Source organism: Solea solea, chromosome 4 (assembly GCF_958295425.1).
Source record: "Solea solea chromosome 4, fSolSol10.1, whole genome shotgun sequence".
NCBI lineage: Eukaryota > Metazoa > Chordata > Actinopteri > Pleuronectiformes > Soleidae > Solea > Solea solea.
This window is the reverse complement of record NC_081137.1, coordinates 16,342,683-16,362,777: the sequence shown is the minus strand read 5'-3', so window position 1 is coordinate 16,362,777 and position 20,095 is coordinate 16,342,683. Positions and strand designations below refer to the sequence as shown.

At 40.1% G+C, this 20,095-nt stretch overlaps 2 protein-coding genes across 2 annotated transcripts; both read left to right on the top strand.

Annotated features, from left to right (window-relative positions):
* Window positions 1-1,715: 1,715 nt before the first annotated feature.
* Window positions 1,716-6,166, top strand: serpinh1a (serpin peptidase inhibitor, clade H (heat shock protein 47), member 1a). Its single transcript, XM_058627538.1, has 5 exons — window positions 1,716-1,905; window positions 3,036-3,642; window positions 3,736-3,834; window positions 4,727-4,959; window positions 5,047-6,166. Exons 2-5 carry the CDS (start codon window positions 3,045-3,047, stop codon window positions 5,347-5,349), a joined length of 1,233 nt encoding a protein of 410 aa, XP_058483521.1. The 5' UTR covers window positions 1,716-1,905; window positions 3,036-3,044; the 3' UTR covers window positions 5,350-6,166.
* A 1,888-nt stretch (window positions 6,167-8,054) lies between these two features.
* Window positions 8,055-18,986, top strand: acer3 (alkaline ceramidase 3). Its single transcript, XM_058627539.1, has 11 exons — window positions 8,055-8,439; window positions 12,143-12,253; window positions 12,429-12,481; window positions 12,774-12,826; window positions 13,103-13,184; window positions 13,295-13,330; window positions 14,625-14,683; window positions 14,798-14,899; window positions 15,922-16,026; window positions 16,128-16,173; window positions 16,257-18,986. Exons 1-11 carry the CDS (start codon window positions 8,337-8,339, stop codon window positions 16,308-16,310), a joined length of 804 nt encoding a protein of 267 aa, XP_058483522.1. The 5' UTR covers window positions 8,055-8,336; the 3' UTR covers window positions 16,311-18,986.
* The last annotated feature ends 1,109 nt before the right edge of the window (window positions 18,987-20,095 follow it).

Below are 20,095 nucleotides of genomic sequence, written 5' to 3'. Positions count from 1 at the left end.
ATTTTATGTCACATTACAATACAGACTTAAGTGTCCATTTGGATTTGCCAAATACGAACAAGTAAAATGGCAACCCATGACTTTAAATGAAGAAAATGTTGTTTTTTTATTTCTTCCAGTGACAAAAAAGCCAAGTTTTCAATGTTATTTTTTTTATTTATCTATAGCCTCATGAGTGACACAAATTTGTCATCACCAACATGTGCATTTACCTTGTTCAACATCAAATTCATCCACAAAAATGCTTCCTGAAGTGTGGTTTGCTGGTAACTGGTGGGCCTTGGAGTTATTGCAGATGGGTCTTAACTTTAAAAAAAAAAAAAAAAAAAAAAAGTCTTCTCTTTTACTAAAATAATTAAAACGAATATTCTTAATATTGTAGAGAAACATCTGAACATTTGTTTTATTCATATTTTATGACATATGCAAACATGTAACATAATATAAGGCTTCTCAATTATGCTCCAACATGGTCATTTATCATGATTCATTCATTAGTTATCCACAGCTTTATCCTCCACATGAGGGTCGTGGGGATGCGGGTGCTAATCTCAGCAGACACACAGTGAATTGAGGCCATTCTATGGGCGAAAGGCCAACATCTGCATGTCTTTTGGACTGTGGGAGGAAACAATGGAAGCTCTTTAGAATATTTAGGATGTTCAGACTTTGATCTGAAAGAGAGAGAAACGTTTATTGCATGTTTAATTGCCTACAGTGACATACAATACTCATAAAATGCCCCCCCATCAGGCTCTAAGTGCATCTCAATAACTGCACAGAAGTTCTGGAGAACAGGAGCAGTATAAAAAGACCGGACATACATCCGCTAACCCTGTCACTTCCTTCTGTCTGAGCCACGTGTAAACACACGGCGTCTGCAGCAGCAGGAGGAGGAGGAGGAGGAGGAGGAGGATACACACGCAACACCAGGAAGAAGAAAAGGAAGCATTCATGGGAAAAATGAAACCAGAGCATGCAGTTCCCACACACTCTCCATCCGTATCATTTTCATACATAAGACAACTGAACTGTTAAAGCTGAATTGTTGTCACCATATTTATGTAAGTGGCTACTTTATTCTTAATGAGGTTCTCAATGAGAGGAATACGGATGAATAAAGTTGCTGCTATTATAAAGAGCCAGAGACGTCACATGATCATGGAACAGGTTACAAGACACAACATCGTAGTATTCCAATCTCGTCAAACCACATCTCTGAGACGGTGCAGCTCCTGTTAGTTGTGCAACTCTCAGCTACGAGATATGTAGCCAGAGGTTATGTCTAGGTCATTCTGTCGTCTGGCGACTTTCAAGAAACATTTCATTTTACGCTCAGTTCTATAGAGATCAGGCTCTGGCACATACCATGCACCACCTAAGCTGGGCTCAGCCTGTAATTATAGGATGACAATAAAGTAGGAGTAAATAAGACTCTGCTTATGAGCCCTGACAGTTATCTCATACAAATACAAAAAGTTAAAGTAAATATGATCTTTCACTTTACTTTACAAATGCAACTTTCATCCCAATAGATGAGAAAAGAGAAAATCCACCCCGTGCTTCAGTACAAACTTCATTAGTACATAATATGGGTCACTGGGTTGTTTAGTGTCAGTGCTCCAGCTGAGCTTCAGTCTCAGGATTTAGGACCCGGAGGGGGAGGATTCTTTTCCCTCTGTGTCCCTGGATACTATGGGGTGGGATCAGGCTTGGAAACAAGATTCCAGTGCAGTGATTTTCATGCTCTGAAAGCCAGGACTGACACATCTTGCAACTGTGTGTGTGTGTGTGGTTGTAAAGTTCTGTCGTCAGCCATCACACACATAGACTTCTTACAGACGAGATCAGGGCTGCAGCTGAAGGACGGCAACCGGCTGAATTTTACTGGAGGAACCTAATAAGGTAAGGAAAAGTTGTGGGAGCTGGGGGCAGGGAGAGTATCCTGAGCACTGGTGGGAAATGCCCAGGCATGTGAAAAGAGGCCACAAAGTCAGATCTGTGATATGCAGTTAAAAATCCTTTGTGGTTTGAACGCAGTGAGGTGTTTGGTAGGTTTTAAAATAAAGAAACACACCAGATTACAAACACTTTTTTAATTCAGTTTCATTCAAAAAACAAATTAAAAACTGCGACGAGTTGGCAACAACTTTTGACCTGATTCCGTGTGTGATCATGCGGTTGACTTAAGCGCCAGTTACTGATGTTTTCCACACTGAAGTAAAACATTTCCTAACTTCCTGTGTTATAGACTTAACATGTGAGGGATCTAAATTCAACAAAACTGCACCATGAAAGTTCCTGGAGAATATGAATGAAAAATGTAATGTCATTTAAGGCCATTTGAAATAGTCATTTTTAATAGTTGCTACCAAAAACACATCACTAAAAACATCAAGGTAAGAATACTTCAGATAATGAGGTCAGTTATCATCACTGCATCTCTCTCTGTTTTGGCTTTGAGGCTTGGTGAGCCTGTACAAACATGTCCGAAATGACTGAAACGCTCCTCCAGCCAGGCACGTTATCACTAGCCTAACCTTTTTAAAAGTCCACAATCCTGATCTTCTCATCACGTAGCACAGTTTTGCCTCTACACACATGTGCTGTTGTGTGTCCGTGTCTGCATGCAGTTATTTCTACCATACCAGGAATCAGTATCCACCCCAATTATACCCACGAAGAGACACTTTCTGAAATCTTAAATCTTTTGGGTGAGCAGGCTGTGACATCACTCAGCTCTGACTGGCTATTGTGGCTGCACCAATAGCTGTCTACGTGGCTGTTATGTGTTGCCCACAGGCTTTTTAAGGAGAACTCTTAATGGCATGGTTAAATCTGCTCTGCTTGCTATTATTTAAAAAAAAGAAAAAAAAGAAAAAGAAAAAAAAAAGGCAGAGAAATTAGTTACTTTAGCACAAATTGGGCTTGTTTTAGGTTTTAATATCAAGAAAATATCACCCATCTTCTTGGATCAGATGCAACATAGCATCAGATTGTCACTTTATGGCCTTTCATGTGTTTCCCCCAATTAGTGTTACACCATGTGGGTGACGGACCTTGTCCTCCTGGTCGTCCTGGTCTCCTCAGCCTCAGCTGCCACCTCTGCATCAAAAGACAAGGTCCTCAGTAACCATGCAAACATCCTGGCTAACAACAGTGCAACCCTGGCTTTCAGCCTGTACCAAAAAATGGCAAAGGACAAAAACACTGAGAACATCCTCATATCCCCTGTAGTGGTGGCCTCCTCTCTGGGTTTGGTGGCTCTCGGTGGTAAAGCCTCCACTGCCTCTCAGGTGAAAACCATTCTGAACGCAGCCAAAGTTAAAGATGAGCAGCTGCACTCCGGCCTGGCAGAGCTTCTCAGTGAGGTGAGCGACCCCAAGGCGCGCAATGTCACGTGGAAGATCAGCAACCGCCTGTACGGACCCAGCTCTGTCAAGTTTGTGGACGAGTTCGTCAAGAGCAGCAAAAAACACTACAACTGCGACAACTCCAAGATCAACTTCAAAGACAAGAAGGGAGCCGTGAACGCCATCAACGAGTGGGCCGCCAACTCTACGGACGGCAAACTGCCCGAGGTCACCAAGGACGTAGAGAAGACCGACGGGGCAATGATCGTCAACGCGATGTTTTTCAAACGTGAGTCATTCAAATCTGTATTGACGACATCCACATTATGATTCATTTAAATCATTTAAAGTGGTGTGGGTTTTTTTCTTTTGTTCCTCACAGCTCACTGGAACGAGCAGTTCCATCATAAGATGGTGGACAAGCGCGGTTTCATGGTGTCCCACGGCTACACAGTCTCAATAGAGATGATGCACCGTACAGGTGGGTTATCCTTCATACAATCAGACACATATTTAAAAGGCGTGACTCAGCATATAATGTTTATAATTTTATGTCTGACAGTTAGATGAGGAGATTACTACCTCGCTTACGTAAGATTATGACCATCAACTGGTTCAACACCTCGATTGGAATCAGGTGTAAACAATTACTGACTCTTTTCACCATCCAGCTCCTTTATTAAAATGCCATATCTTAATTGTTTAATCATTACTCGGGCCAAAGTGTAAAAACAACAGTTCATTGTTTTGTTTCACGGTGGTTCGTGCCAAGGTATTTTTGGCACTGAGTAATATTGTCCTGGCATGTGTCCAAAGTCACTCCCTGTTCCTTGCATGGAGAACTATATTATTTATTTATTTATTTTTCTGATGCTTTTCTTTTGAATGTCCACATTTATTTTATAGAGCACATTTTTAAAAAAAACAACAACTGAGGTAACCAAAGTGATGTACAATGGGAGTCCAGCTCAACCTGTGTTAAACGCCATGGAGTAATACAGCAGTAGGGTTTTTTTTTTACGTATGGGCGCATCTAATGTGCCAGGTCAGGGCATTCCAGACGCAAGCAGCCACCTCTGTCTTAATTATTTGGCGTTTACCAGTCAAACTAGAACATCAGGTTTGTAAAAAAACTCATTCTAAATCACTGTCATTGGAAAACTGCTCCATATCCTGGTAAAGGGGTGCTGAATAGAACATAGTCCCCCTTTATCCGAGAGACCAATGAAAATATCCTCAATTATTCCAACAGAGGGAACATCCGTGGCCCTCATTTACACTGCTTCCTGGTATACTTTGAAGATTTGAAAAATTGGGGCAAAAATCTTGCGTTACATGAAGATTCCTAATAGATTCCATGTGTTTCCCAATAGGCATCTATGGTTTCCTTGAAGACAAGACCAATAAACTGTCCATCCTGAGCATGCCTCTGGCTCACAAGAAGTCCACCATGGTGTTCATCATGTCCAACTACGTGGAGTCTCTGGAGAGAGTGGAGAAGCTGCTGACTAAGAAGCAGCTGAATACGTGGATGGGCAAGCTGCAGCAGACAGCAGTCGCTGTATCTCTGCCCAAAGTCAGCATGGAAGTCAGTCACAACCTACAGGTAAATAATGCGAGAAACCAAGTGGATTATAATGACCAGATCATACTTCAAGCTTAAATGAATGTATGTTTCTCTGCCTGTCTTTAGAAACACCTCATGGAGCTGGGCCTGACAGAGGCTGTGAACAAATCCAAAGCGGACTTCTCTAAAATTTCTGGGAAAAAGGATCTCTATCTGTCCAGCGTGTTCCATGCCTCTGCCCTGGAATGGGACACTGATGGGAATGAAATGGACCCCAGCGTCTTTGGCACAGACAAGCTGAAAAACCCGAAACTGTTCTACGCTGACCATCCCTTCATCTTCCTGGTGAAGGACCAGAAGACAAACTCCATCCTGTTTATCGGCAGGATGGTCAGGCCAAAGGGTGAAAAGATGAGAGATGAATTGTGACCATTGTGACCACGCCTTAGTGACATCCGAGTGTGTGTGTGTGTGTTTGTATAGATGTTCTACTGCACTACGCTGAGAGAAACAGGAAATTAAATATACAGTAGGTGCATTCCCTTTGATCCACGTCAACAACATTCCTCCAAACAGGAAGTGCACACTCATTTTTGTTTTTTTTGGCTGAATATTTCTTACTATGATGTTGTTATGTATTGGCACATAATGTTATGGATTGAAGACTTACATTAAGTATGATTAATGCCAAAAACAAATGCTTTCTGTGCCAGATTAAGAGTCTAACGTAAACAATAGTCTTACATTTGAAGAGATTTCAAGGTGCTTCCTGTTCAGTAAGTATATTTACTGCTGCAAATGTTAAAGTCGATTGGTCTCTAAAACCGCGTTGCCCCACAAACCTGTCTTTTATTATTATTATTTAAACTCAGAAGCTATAGAGTGCAGGTTTTCTTGGTACTCATCTCGGCTGAATGCACTGATCTACACTGGCAAACATTTCACATGAAGGCAGATTGGGAAAAATATGTGTCTTCCCGGGAGCATGTGCACACATGAATTTTGACCAATACAAATTGTGTGTGAAGGTTCTCAGTCATCCTGAACCCTAACCCTAACCCTCATAGTCATCTTCTGTGGTTGGCTGTGAGGCGACTGGACTTTGCTTGAGTTAAGTTGAAGATGTTTCACGTTCAGGGAAGACAGATGGTTTGCAAGAGGAGAGAAGGAAACAAGGAAACCAAGACTTTTGGATGAATACAAATTGTGTTTCTCAATAAAATGTGGAAAAAAGGTGTCATTTTAATTCTGGTTATCTTGTTGCTGGGATTTCTCTTTGCTGATGCCGATTTATTCAACTGGTTTGTTGTATTCAATATGATGAATGTTTGAATGTTTTGTAACTTTGCCCTTGGCAACTTGGCAGGCCACTTGTAATCCGACCTCCAGTGGGATTTTCCAGCAAAATAACATGAGATAATACCAGCAAGGGGGAGGGGGCTGTGGGAACAGCTGGCCAGATCTACTTCCTTCAGCATGAAGTTTGAATGACATTACACTTGCATGGCAAACACCGTCTCTCAATATATGCTCTAATTATTTAAACTGCAATGTTTTAATAATTCACAATGCTACTACAAAAATATTATATTAAATATGAGATTTGGGGAGCCGATCAGTTAGCATGCAAGGATGTTGATTCTGAGTGTATCGCCCCATCTAGTGGACATCTGCACTTATGGAAGAAATAAATGCATGCACTTGGAATTTCAACATTCAATTTCAAGGATGTTGTAGCTTGTGTATGTATCATGAAAGTCTAATGAGTGACTTTAATCAATCATGACAATTGATCAATAGTAGAGTGTCATTAAATGATTAAATATTTGTATGGCTGAACTTAATGGTCTCGGTATGTAGTGCAGTATGTGGTCGTCTGATAATACGTGAGCAAACGTGTCATGAGGCGATCGCTTCAGACAACACATTTAGATCATATCTCCTGCTGTTTCTTTTTTTTGTGACGGTTGTTTTATCATCAGTGTGCATCTCGTTCTGTTTATGTTAGTCATGTTTCCTGGACTGTGGTGTGGTGTCATAGGGTTGCTGTGCTGCATTCCTCATCTGTCATCGCTGCATTACACATATTTGTGAAATTATTGCTGGTGTACTTTATTTACTGTGTAGAGGGGAGGAAAAAACATTTTTATCATATTAAAGAAATTTAGATACCTTTAGACATCTTTAGATATCTACATTTGTTTTTTGAATCATCATTAAAGTGGTTTATTGTTTGATTCAAGTTCAGTAAAACCACACTTCACTTTGAAAATGTGAAAGTAATACTAGGCGAGTTTTTTTTATTATTATTATTATTTTATTGCCTTCTAAGTTTAAAAAACAAACAAAACAAGAGTGACACTGTTTTGCTGTAAATAACACAACTATACTTAAAGGGCGGTCTCACCCATTTATTTCCCACTTGGTCAAATAAAGAATAAACTTAAAATCACTATGATGCTGCTTTGTTTGATTAAATCACATTCTGTTACAGATCTTTTACTCATAAAACTTGACCGAAACACAGTACGTAGGTAGGCAATGTAGGGCTTTTATTTACTTTGAAGGAAGTGACTTTGATGTCAACTTTTTGTCAATTTTTTTCTTTTTTTTTTCAATCCCAACTTCCTCTGCTGTTGTGGGGATGAGACATGTATCTCAGATCCACTGTCTGATGATCAAATAACACATTTATCTCTGGAAATTAGTAAATAATAATAATAATGTTATTGGGTGAAGTGGCCCTTTAATGCAATTTATAGAATAGTATCAATAATAGTCAAGAACCAGCTACTCTCAGGTGGTGGTGGTGGGGGCTGCTTGGGGCCCCATAAAGGCTTTGGCCGGCCCTGACATAAAAGTAAACTAAAAGTGAAACAATGTTACTCTGGCTCAGCAGTGTCAACTTATTTAAAAAAAAGGGAGGGACACTATAATTAGAAATGCTTGTATGTGCAGTATATTTTCTCCTGAAAAATACAGTGGATAATATGCTGAGCCAGTGGAATGTCCACGCCTTTGGTTGTGATGTGTGTTCTACATATTTACCTTGCCTGCCTTTGATCTGCCCATTCAATTATTCTTGAAAGTATGAAAGACAATGCAGCAACTAGTGTAAAAGTAGAACAAGCAGAATGTAAATAAGTAAGTATTCATTATAACAGTAGTTTTGAAAATCGTCAATATTTTTTGATATAACGATTTATGATTATAAAATATGGGCATTGTATTTGCGTACAGGGTTTAGTTGAGCGTAGTGGGCTGACTTCCCGCGTGAAGATGAGTAGGAGGTCTCGTTAGGTCTCGCTCGTGCAGAGCTCGTGCTGTGATGGGACTATAGTCCGTTAGTAGCCACAGCCTCCTCCTCCACCTCCTCCTCCTCTTCTTCTTCTTCTTCTCCTCCTTCTTCTTCCATCATGGCTCCCTCGATAGACAGACAGGGATACTGGGGGCAGCCGACCTCAACGCTGGATTGGTGCGAAGAAAATTATGTCGTCTCTTCTTACATCGCGGAATTCTGTGAGTAAACCGTAACCGCGTCGGCGAAGTTGTCGCCGGTGAATATGTCGTGTGTGTGTGTATGTGTATGTGTGTGTACGTTGAGCGTTGTAACGTAAACATGAAGTGAGAGCTGTAACAGCACTGTCGTACAACAATGTCACACTGCCGAGCTGATGTGAACTGTCTCTCTCTCTGTATAAGCTAGCTGTTACCTCGTATTATACATGTTAGTAAGTACGGTTATGAGGAAAGACTGCCGGGAAGATATTTAATGACTCGTCCACCTAGTCTGTATTGAGCTGTTTTCCATCCGTTTATTTTCTTTACATTCATATTTCTATAGTGAAGAAGCACAGTACATTACAGCAAGTGTGCGCTAACGTTACCACAGAGAGACACGTTAGCACTGTGTGTGTGTGTGTGTGTGTGTGATATTAGCTCCATGATTACTGTTACTTCCCTCACAAGGTGCACGGTCATTCAAAACCTCCACTGGAAACTTGATAAAAAAAAAACATTTCCTTCAAGCACACAGTTGGTGCCTCACTGCTCAGCTGGCTCTCCATAAAAACTGGTTCACCGGGAACCATTATCTTACATTTAAACTTGAGTTTGTGGCAAAAAAAAGAAAAGAAAATAGAGAAGCTGTCAGTGCCTTAAACAAACATGGCACAGGTTCACCTTTCACTATCTTGCAGTGACACGTGTTAAAACGTATTCATGACTCATCACTGTGTGGTTAAATGGGTTGAATAATCTGTACTGCTGTTGTGTTTACAGCACACAATGCTAGATAATGCTTATACACAGGGCTGTAATAAGCCCTGTGTATAATGCTTATACACAGGGCTGTAATAAGCCCTGTGTATAATGCTTATACACAGGGCTGTAATAAGCCCTGTGTATAATGCTTATACACAGGGCTGTAATAAGCCCTGTGTATAATGCTGTGTATAATGCTTATACACAGGGCTGTAATAAGCCCTGTGTATAATGCTTATACACAGGGCTGTAAATAATGGTTAATTGCACCGATTAAGCTGTAGTATGTATTATCTAGGCCAATAAATGCCATAAAATTGTAAAAAAATCAAATAAAAAAAGAAAGATGGATATTTCCCATACCACAACATGACCACATGTCCAGATATTCAGTTCACTGTCACAGAGGCGCCAAAAACATAGTACATTCACATTTATGTAGCAGAAATCACTTGTTTTAATTTAAGGGGAAACAACACTTTCAAAATGAATTATGAATTATCAAATTCATAACCCGTTTACTCTGAAATGTGTCTGGCGTCCCAAGCCGTCCAACATTCCACACATACATAAACCACACCTTTATCTGACATTGAACATAAATCAAAACTTAACATCAAACCTGTAAGCGTCCTTTACATTCTTTTTAGGTTTCTTGTAGGACTGGGCAACATGGTCGTAAAGGTTATCACGCTGTTTTAAGGCAGTCGACAAAACAAACACAAACTATACAGACATTTCACAAAATATCTGTTACTAAGCATTTAACAGTGTCTCAAAGTGTGTTTGCACCATACACAAACATAATAAAGATAACACATTGAACCTTTGTTTGAATGAAATTATCCATTTGCTATTATCATGCTGTCTTAAGTCACATACTTCATTTCTATGTCATAAAAAGTCTAAAATCTAACGCTGAGCCTCATCATGTGAAGTGCACACTGTAGGCCTGCTGCTACTTGTTTGGATGAAGGCAGCACCGACAGTTGGAGCTTCTGTTAGCACAACAGACGCTTATGCTGGCTCAGCTCAATTGTTGTTTCCAACCACAGAAGAAGCATTTGGCTTTTAAACAGTGATTCTGTATTTCGGCACAATAGTTGGAATGTGGCATTGTCCATGTAGATACGAGACACCACCATGGCTTTAATCCTTATTCAACCTCTTGTTTAAAACACCAGTACATGGCAACAGCAGAAACAGAGGGAGGTCATTTCAAAGTGTCTGCCACTTATCATTGGGCGTCTGATCACACCTTCTGCAGATGCCATTGAAATAAGAAAGCATTAGTGCCGTTGTGTGCCTTTATTATCAGTATGCAAAGTCCACACAGTTGGCTTTTATCAGTCATTTTTTACCTGATAAAGATGCAGTGTCATTTGAATTATAAATTACTAGTAATCATTATTACCTTTCAGTCCAATATCCTGGTTAGCTCGATTGTTGTTTATCACCACACCCAGACAGAGCAAGGGAAGGAGTGGTATTCAGCTGTTTTATCAGGTTCCCCTGTGAATGTGATGTTCTCCTAGGAAGTACATAGCAATGATCTGGGGGGGGGGGCAGATGCACATGTACAAACAGTGCCACCAGTTCAACATGGAAAATGCCTTGAGGCGAACAAAGAGTGTAACAAAAGGAAGACTCCTCCACCTCCTCCCTTTACACCACGCTGTGTGAATGCAGCGATTCTACTGTCTTTATTCACATGTCCATTTGGGCTCCCGTAGAAACATGGTGGTGCAAGATGCCTACAGTACATATAAGAGGCTAATTCTAAGGCTTTTTTTAAATTATTATTTCAAAGCAGTTATTTATACAAACATACTCACAAGTAGTGTATTCAATTTCTGCCAAGACACCCTTGTTTTTTTTTTTTATTGTTTATTTGTTCCCTCTTCACTTCTCAATAGCCATCAATAAATAAAAGCTGGTGTCTGTAGCCCTTGCAATAGGCCATTTTCACCGTAGGCATTTTAACACGTTCAAGCTGGAAAAGCACATCTCATCAATGCCAATGATAATGTTAACGATGGCTGTGTTCGGCTCAGTCAATCAGGATAGTGTGACGGTGAACCAGCATACACCCTGTGAATGAGGAAGCTAAATGGAAATCTGCCATTGTTTGATTACTTAGATCTATAAATTCACCTGCCAGGCTGTCTGCAAAGAAAAAGCCCTAACTCTAATGATTTCATTTAATTACAGACACTTCCTGTCTGTTAATAATTGAATTTTCCCCTACAGACAATGACTTTTATTGTTTTTATTTATTGGGAGGGGGCGGGATGTGTCTGTTCAATTTTTTCAAATATCTTCTCAATGCTAGTGTCCATACTTACAGACTGCAGTTTTGAATATAGCTCTTAAGGCTTTATTAATCTCCACTCCTCAGGTTTCCAACCTAGTATGACAACAGCACAGAGTCCACTACACTACAACAGAGTGCAATAGCACATCAATAAATAAACATGGCTGATTTTGTTCTTGATTAATTGATTTATGGCTTGCTTTGTCTGTAGCACATTGGACTGCAATGTCATATACCCAGCACAATATGCTCCTAAAGTGACTTGATCACACTTAGATACAAGAACAAGAAATTCTGTAACACTGTGATGCATTTTTATTTAAAAAAAAGAATGACTCACTTAGCATTCATGTAAATGTAAACTACTTAATTTCTTAAAATAACAAATGCACAGTAATTCAGTTGAAATACAGTTAGCGGTTTGCTTCTGGCTATAATCGTGGCAGCAGACACGTGTGCAATGACTAGGTTTCTTTAAGATATCATTCATTTTGTTGTTATCACATGCAATCTAAAATGTCAGACTGATCTCTCTCTGCCATCATGTCACCTGATCACTGAGACATTCTCAGCTCCTCAGTCCTCAGATAGCCCTCAGGTCATATCTCCAGGCTCTGATTCATCTCTGGTGTCTTTCTGAAACAGGGAATACTGTCAGCAACCTGATCATGATCCTTCCTCCCATTTGCGGTGCCATCCAGACGTATCGCGACGGCCTCGAGTTTCGCTACATCTGCTCTTTCCTCGGACTGGCAGGTGAGTCTGTTGAAACAACAAAAGAGCTTAGCTTTACATTTGTGACAATACTGAAGCAAACACTGCTTATGTTTACATAGTTCAGTGAGTGACAGCTGTGGCAGTCGCACAGTCTTAGCTGCAGGCCTTCACATGGTCATGCAAACATGTGACAGTGTTTTGTTTTGTCGCGCAGCTGTAGGCGTGGGCTCCTGGTTCTTCCACATGACGCTGCTGTATGAGATGCAGGTGGGTTTCACAGTGTTACACGGAAATCTAGGAGGGATATTTTTATTTATATGTACATTTCTTACTGAAGATTCATGATACAGGCTCACTGACAAGCTTGTATGTTATATAAATTAACATGGTATAATACTATTTATACTTTCTTTTTTATACTTTCTGAAGTAGAAAGTTTTAGGAACTTTAAGAAACACAATTAAGAAAAAATGTAAGCTATTTGTGAATTATTCCCAGCATTCCTTAGGTGATGCTAGATTATTACAACTTCCTGTTCTCTGTGTGTTTTGACTTGCAGCTACTGGACGAGTTGCCAATGATTTATAGTACCTGTGTCTTCGTCTACTGTCTGTAAGTGACTCAACCTTTTTGATTTATTGCCGTTGAAGCACTGGTGGCCAATGAGAACAAATTAAATGAGAGTGTGCCCGTGTATCTCCTGCTGATCATTTGATATTTTACAGCGTATCATCTTCTTGTGATATAATGCAATGGGACTATCGATTGTAAAACTGGGCCGGTGTATCTCTTTCCACTTCGGCTGAGCTTGTTACTTGCTCCTCATTCTTTATGCGTATTTAAACGGATTGTGGAAGACATAAATGCATTTGTATCTGTTCCCCCCAGATATGAGTGCTTCAAACAAGAGAACAGCATTAGTTTGTTTCCAATTGCATTATTAATCATCTTCAGTGTCTCAGTCACTGTGGTGAGTGTTCACTTTTATGACAACATCATATTTTCCTTTTAACCATGATATGAGTGGAGCAGAACTTGCACAATGTCCTCCTGAACTGTTTCTGTATTTGGGTTTCGTAGGTGTATCTGCAGTGGAAGGAGCCAGTGTTTCACCAGGTAAGGGTGTGCGCTGAGTTATGGTCCAGCTCAGGTTGCTCATTGTTTGCTATCAGGGCTCAGTCATCTTTACTTTGTGCAAACTTTGAGCTTTACATGCTGATTGCTGAAGAGTTATATAATTAAGATCAACAGGAATAGGGCAGGGACTAACTATTTTCTGTGTGTAAGGAGCTAATAGATTGATAGGCATCCTTTTTTTTTTTTTTTTTATCTGTCCACACATTTGTAAAGCAAGATACACCCAGCTCTGTGCTGCAGTAATATGAACATGACACCCAAGTGGACCGACTCACCCCCACCCCCCTACATGCTGTGGCATGTTTTAGAGAACAATCCCTGACAACACACTTGACACCTGTGCTATTTAACCACGATCACTGTGGCTACAGCTTATTTGTGTATAGTCTTTATAGCAGGGCTGTTAATCACAGAATAATCAAAATTGCACCACATGGAGGCACAATAGATGAGTCACCAAGTAAAGTCAAGTCATCATGATTTAGATTTTAGAAAGTCACATTTCAGAGGTCACAGATCAGAGGATACGGGGAATGACGTATCTTAAAATACAACCCAGGCCTTAGTGTTAGCAGCAGGTGCTACATATAACCCTGTTAACCAGGGGTACAATCATATAGTAACAAGCTAATGTGTGTGTGTACTGCAAAAACAGCATGTAGTAAATATAAATAACCTCTGCTTTTGGATCTTTTTTTACTCTCATTCCTAATGTGGGTGTGAATGCAGCGAAACTCTGCAATTAAACATTAACTCTATCATGCCACAGTTAACGTTTGATGCAAAACAGGACAAACAAAGCCTCCCGTTACACCCAGTGTTTATACTTGCTCCGTGCTCTGAGTCTCACGGTGTGTGTTGCTTTACAGCAGTAAGGACGACGTGACGGTGCTTTTTTTGTTTGTTTACTATATAGAGATAGTAGATTTTGTTTACTAATGACACAGCTGTATGGAGGTTCAGAACAAGACTGATTGTGAGACGATACGTGTGGTGACGACCTGCGGTTTGACAAATCAACAATCAGTGGATTTTCCCTTTTTAACGTGTCAGTCCCTGAATTCAATCGAATTGAATTACATTCCTATGACTCCACGAAATCGTCAATCAATCATGTTTGACAGAATTGTCATTTTCTTACAGCTTTTATCATACTTCATGTCGGTCATGGAGCTTTACTGACTTAGTGAAAACATGTTAATTGTAGTCAAATATTTTTTTGGTCGTCCACAGTGTCTGTGTTTCAAAGTCCAATAACTGCCCCTTCTTTTAGGTCATGTATGGCGCACTGGTAGCTTGCCTAGTGATGCGGTCCATCTTCATTGTTACATGGTAAGTTTTCCATGAGGACAGTTCAATGCTACATCATTACCAAAGCAAAGAGGGCTGTTAATGTAGTAATTAATATTTAATGATATTCTCTGTTGTTTTTCTTTAAAATTGTAGGGTGTACCCCTGGCTCAGGCCACTCTGTTACACCTCCTTGGGTATCTTCTTGTTAGGATTCCTGCTGTGGAACATTGACAATATCTTCTGTGACTCATTGAGGTGAGGACGTTTAAACGTTTGTGTGTTTAAAGCTATGGTTTGGACAATGTTCACGTCAATGGCCGATGGCGTTAAAGTTGAGGTCGACAGGATCCCTGGAGAACTCGTTCCTTGTTGAGTCTCATCCTCAGGGCTTTTACACACACATGTTTGTGGATCAAGGCTCTCGGTCCTAAGCCCCTCCCACCAAATGAGCACAAACATTGGCCGTCACTGGAAGAGCCATGAGTGCGACGTCCGACACAAGAATCAAACCGATCAATGCCGAACTGTAGATCAGTTCAAAATGGTAGCTTTGCGCAGCCGTGCTGTGATAGCTCCGCCCACATTGAGGAGGTACTATAGTAATTGAATACAATGTGCCTAATCCACTCTAAACTGAGTGGATTAGAGCCGAGTAGGGCTAGAACTGTATAATGGAAAAAGTGCCAAAAGTGTCTGGACATGGGCCAGATTTTCCCAAGCCTGATTTAGACAATGCTGAAAGGCTTTTATTGAATTACTGATTAATATTACCGAAAACAGGTTGCCTACGCTAGCTTTAACCAAACAACATTAAGCGTCCGTTGTTTCTTTTTTTTTCCCACTTCAGAATAAAAGACCCTGTGTTGACACCATATCGTATTCCACACAACTACTGTACATTAACGACACTCTTGGAAATCCAGCGTTCTCTTCTCGCTCTCTGGTCGGGGGGAGAAATCTACATTCGGGAAAATTTACAGGTCGCAAATGCGCGAGTAGATCAAATTTTGCTCGCAAAATGCAACCGTTTGGAGCCCTGCCTTTCAGAAAGCTCTGCAGACTCACCAGACGTGAGGAGTGGGCAGCAACACTAGCAGTGTTTTGGTGACAGAAGTTGCACACCGAAGCTTTAAATTGAATTTATCCAAAGCGCACGGTACATGTCAACTCACACAGTACAGCAAAAGGTCCCTTAGAGTGTTTAATATCACCCTGCTGTGGAGAATCTGTTGCTGTTCTATGGAACTAATGTTCTGTTCTGTCATTTATTTATTTAGAGCTAGTAGACAAATGCTGCCCCCTGCTGTTGGAGTAGTAACACAGTTCCATGCCTGGTGGCACATCTTCACAGGCCTGGGATCGTACCTGCACATACTTCTGAGGTGAGCTTTCAGCAGCGGGGCGATTACGGCTGCAGTGAACTTTTATTGTGGTGACATATTATGTTCTTGTCCTCTGACGTCTCTCTTGTGCTCTCTCTTAGCCTGCAGATCAGGTCAACCTACCTCAAGTACAGACCAAATGTAAAGGTGGGTCCAGCTTTTTCAGCATTTGCATATTTTGTAGCTCTTTTCATTCTTTTAACTCTATGTCGTGTCTTACAATGGTCCAGTTCCTGTGTGGAGTTTGGCCCACGTTGCACATCGAGCCGCAGAAGACGAGCTGAAGTGGATGCATGGTGAGCGGCTTGAGGATGGTGACTGCCACATCCACACACCATCATCAGCACAGGGACCTGCCACTGCCCACTGCTGAGACGGCAGCCCACAGGCAGTGGCACAGGTGGACACTAAAGACACTGTGGGGATTTACTACAGTACAGTATAGCTCTGATTCTAATTTTAAGAAATGGAAGATTTTTTTTCCTCATCAGTCCTAATTTATTAGATTAGTGTTTTCTTAACTTAAGTGACATTTTTTTTAATATAATTTGCTCCTTTTTAATGCAAATGTAATTTGTAGTCCACTACAGTGGTGACTGTTGAAGGGATTATGGTTGTTAGCTTGATTAGGGCTTTGGGGAAAATAATTTACATAGTCTAAATAATCATTGTATGTAGGGCTGCAAGGATTAATCCCTCAATTATGTTCTCTTCATTAATTGAGTACTTGTTTGGTTCTCAAACTTGGAAACAGTGACGTTCTCAAATGTCCCATTTTGTCTACACGGGCAAAAATTACTCATTTTGAATGATTCACAAAGGAACCAGAAAATATTCAGGTTTAAGAAGCTGAAGAATCAAAAAGCTTATTTCAATTATTGGAGAACACCCCCCCCCCATAATTGATAAATAATGGAATAGTCGTTGCAGCCCTAGTTCTATGTTCAATCCTGTGAATGTTTCAATCCCGTGAAGATATTTAAATAGATGCAGAACCTGAAGTATAACTATGATAATTGTAGTAAACCAAATAGCTGAGCTTTGAGGATGCGATCACTACACGACATACTAACTAACTACCAGCTAGAAAGTGAAAATGCTACTGATTTCTTTTTTTTCTTTTTTTTAACTTGAATGTCTCCAATCATAACATGACAAGACTGGAATTCTTAATTTTCTTTTTTTTTATTCGTTTTTTGTTGTTGTTTTTATTGTTATTGCCAAAGTTGCACTGGGATTTAAAGTGAGCGTTTAACGTGAGAGAAATGTCGCTATCTTTACCTCATAAGAAACAAACTGAGAAAGGCAGCGCTTACATACAGTCTTGATCAAAATCGCGACACTGACTTAAAATGATCTATATGAGCCGGTAAAACTTTGACACTACAGACAGCAAGTTGTACCACATTTGTCACCGTCGATAAAAGAATATTCCACACTAATGCGAGGTCAGTGCCGGACTTTTAGAGCCACCTTTCAAAGCCAAAAGGGATTTTTCTGTTGACTTGTTTTTCTCTGTTGGGGCTTTTATATCTGAATCGTGAGCTTCTTTTGAGTAAGTGTTAGAAGAAGAATAAATAATGCAAACATGCGTAGGCATCACTGGAAATGCATCAGGTCAGAGTGTCTTAACTCGAGCCGCTATTCCGCTCACGTGGAGCGGAATAGCCAGCGAACTAAGCCAGCCACAACCCAGAAGATCCACTTTGTTTTCCTTTTGTAATAGATTCTATTTAAAGGACCAAGTGCATGAATGGAACATATGTGAATGATTGCATCTTCATCAGCTGCAGGGAACGGGGATATGAGACACAGCCAATTCTGGAAATTCTTCCTTTTTTTCCAATATCTGTCACAGCAGTGACCAGTGTTGTGTCCCTGTCTTATGTTATCATATACTTCATACTACTAGATTGATTTCTATTTATTCACACCGTGGCATACAGACGAAGAGACAGACATAAAAGGGCACATGCACACCTTTCTGTGGTGTGAGACAGTCTCTTATACAGCCACTAGGTGGCAGAAATATCCAGCTTATTTCAGACATTGCCATGTATGTCATTTATGAGCATTGACAGACTACCTAGCTACTGAAAACAATGCTTAGGATCTTTGTCTCAGTTTTCACATGGTGGATCTGTAGTGTTGTATGAAGGGCTTTTTTTTATTTTATTTATTTACATTTGTTTTGCTACTGTGAATTTGTAAATATGTAACAATAGACCCTGAATTAACTGGTGAAGTAGACGTTTGTGTGGCCTCCTAAACTGCTTTGTGCTCTTTTTTTTTTTTTTCATCTGTTGCGACAACACGTTCTGTTTTTTTTTTCCTTTTGTTTCTCACAATGCATACTGGCTGTTTCACTAACTCTTCAATACGCTATAACACCTGCTCAGAGCCAGTGTTACAAACATTCAAAAGCACAGAAAGTACAGTGTGTGTCAGTAAAGTATTACCGTTGCCGCTTGAATGTCTGTGTTTGAAATCGCGTCTCATCAGTTGTCAAAGAAGGTGCCTTATTGTTATCCTCGCAGTGTAATCCAAGTTGCCTTGATGTTTGTGATAAACCCACTCGCGTTGTTCCTCGTGTTTTACAATGTGCCCTCCCCTCTGGTCAACAGCAGTTAGGAGGACGGACAGTAACAGCCTCTTAATTCTTTGGCCTTCCATTCATTTCATTATGTCTAAAACAGCTTAGTTACATTTGTGCTCATGATGCTATTTGTAGCTCAAAGTGTCCATACTTATGTGTTGAGGCCAGAACAGAATTATTATTTTTTTTTTTTTTGTTAAACTTTGGTAATGTGCCAGTCCTAAATGATGCCCTGAATTGTCAAATAAAACAATGTTTCAGACACTTTGTCTCCAGAACAACTTTATATTTTTAATTGTTCACGAGTGTTCACTGCTACAGAGCACGCTTGTATGTATTTGTCTTTGCTTCTCAAGCTTACAGTGTTAAACCAGGTGTCCACCATGTCAGCCCAGGGCCGGCCCAAGGCGTCATACGGCCTTAAGTTAAATTAGATTTTGGGGCCCTTTATCGACACCAATAATAAGCAGTAAAATGACATGATAATCAGGGAGTGACGGCCGGAGTCTGGAGATGTTTGGTGACAGATTTGATGTGTGTGTCAAATTTCTGCACAGTTCATCTCAGTGTCACCCTGGCCTGTTCTTGCCCTTATTATTGGCTTCAATCTTGAATGGCAGCAAATCTCAGAAGAATGCTTTTGTGTTTATTTTCTCTTCAATAACGGCAGAATACTAAGAGGTGAATATGGTGTCCGCTTACTAAAAAGTACAAAAGATAAACAAAATAAAACAATAGACAATACATTTATTGCAACCATGAAACGTACTATGTATAATATTATCATGCACAAAATAAACAAAATAGCACCTTGAAATGCTCTAGGAGACGCTGAGTTAGCTTATGCTTTGTACCGGCTGTGTTTATCACACAAAAGTACTTATTATGACACAACCAGCTCTGAATAAAAGTAACTGTACTTAAATGTGTTTCCTTACCTAATGTGTAAAACATGTGCACGTAGCTGCCCCTACTATCAAATGTATGTTATTATGACACGGATGAGTGCAGTGTGATGTGTGAATCATTCAACATACAGATCCAGTTTTGGCATCTTATTAGAGATTGTGTTATCATTTCAAGGGTTTACTGACTCAGGTGTGAGCGCACACACAACACACACACTGTGCATTTGAACGGGAAAGCTTGTTTTTGTAAAGTTAATTCAGACAGTTTAATACACTATAGAGACATGAACAAGGAGTGTTTATCAGTTTGACCAATCAGAATTCGAGCTGTGGAGCATTTGGGCATCCATACAGTCCACACACACAGAAGGTGTATTCTCTATTCGCAGAGGCGATTCTAGAGTCTCTTGGGGCCCTAGAAAAATGTGAAATGTTTTGTTTTGATTTGAAAAGTGCACATTAGTATCTTCTCAAAATAAGAATATACACATTTACAATGTGCAATTTTAAAAATAGAATTCTGAAGCGCAATAAAAACACAAATTTATCTTATTTTTCTCCTCTT

Bases quoted from the DNA above. Each gene is read 5' to 3' on its own strand.
- serpinh1a (XM_058627538.1), top strand. From the start codon at position 3,045: ATGTGGGTGACGGACCTTGTCCTCCTGGTCGTCCTGGTCTCCTCAGCC. The intron at 3,643-3,735 runs GTGAGTCATTCA...TGTTCCTCACAG, and splicing joins CAACGCGATGTTTTTCAAAC to CTCACTGGAACGAGCAGTTC. The intron at 4,960-5,046 runs GTAAATAATGCG...GCCTGTCTTTAG, and splicing joins AAGTCAGTCACAACCTACAG to AAACACCTCATGGAGCTGGG.
- acer3 (XM_058627539.1), top strand. From the start codon at position 8,337: ATGGCTCCCTCGATAGACAGACAGGGATACTGGGGGCAGCCGACCTCA. The intron at 14,900-15,921 runs GTGAGGACGTTT...TTATTTATTTAG, and splicing joins ATCTTCTGTGACTCATTGAG to AGCTAGTAGACAAATGCTGC. The intron at 16,027-16,127 runs GTGAGCTTTCAG...GCTCTCTCTTAG, and splicing joins TACCTGCACATACTTCTGAG to CCTGCAGATCAGGTCAACCT.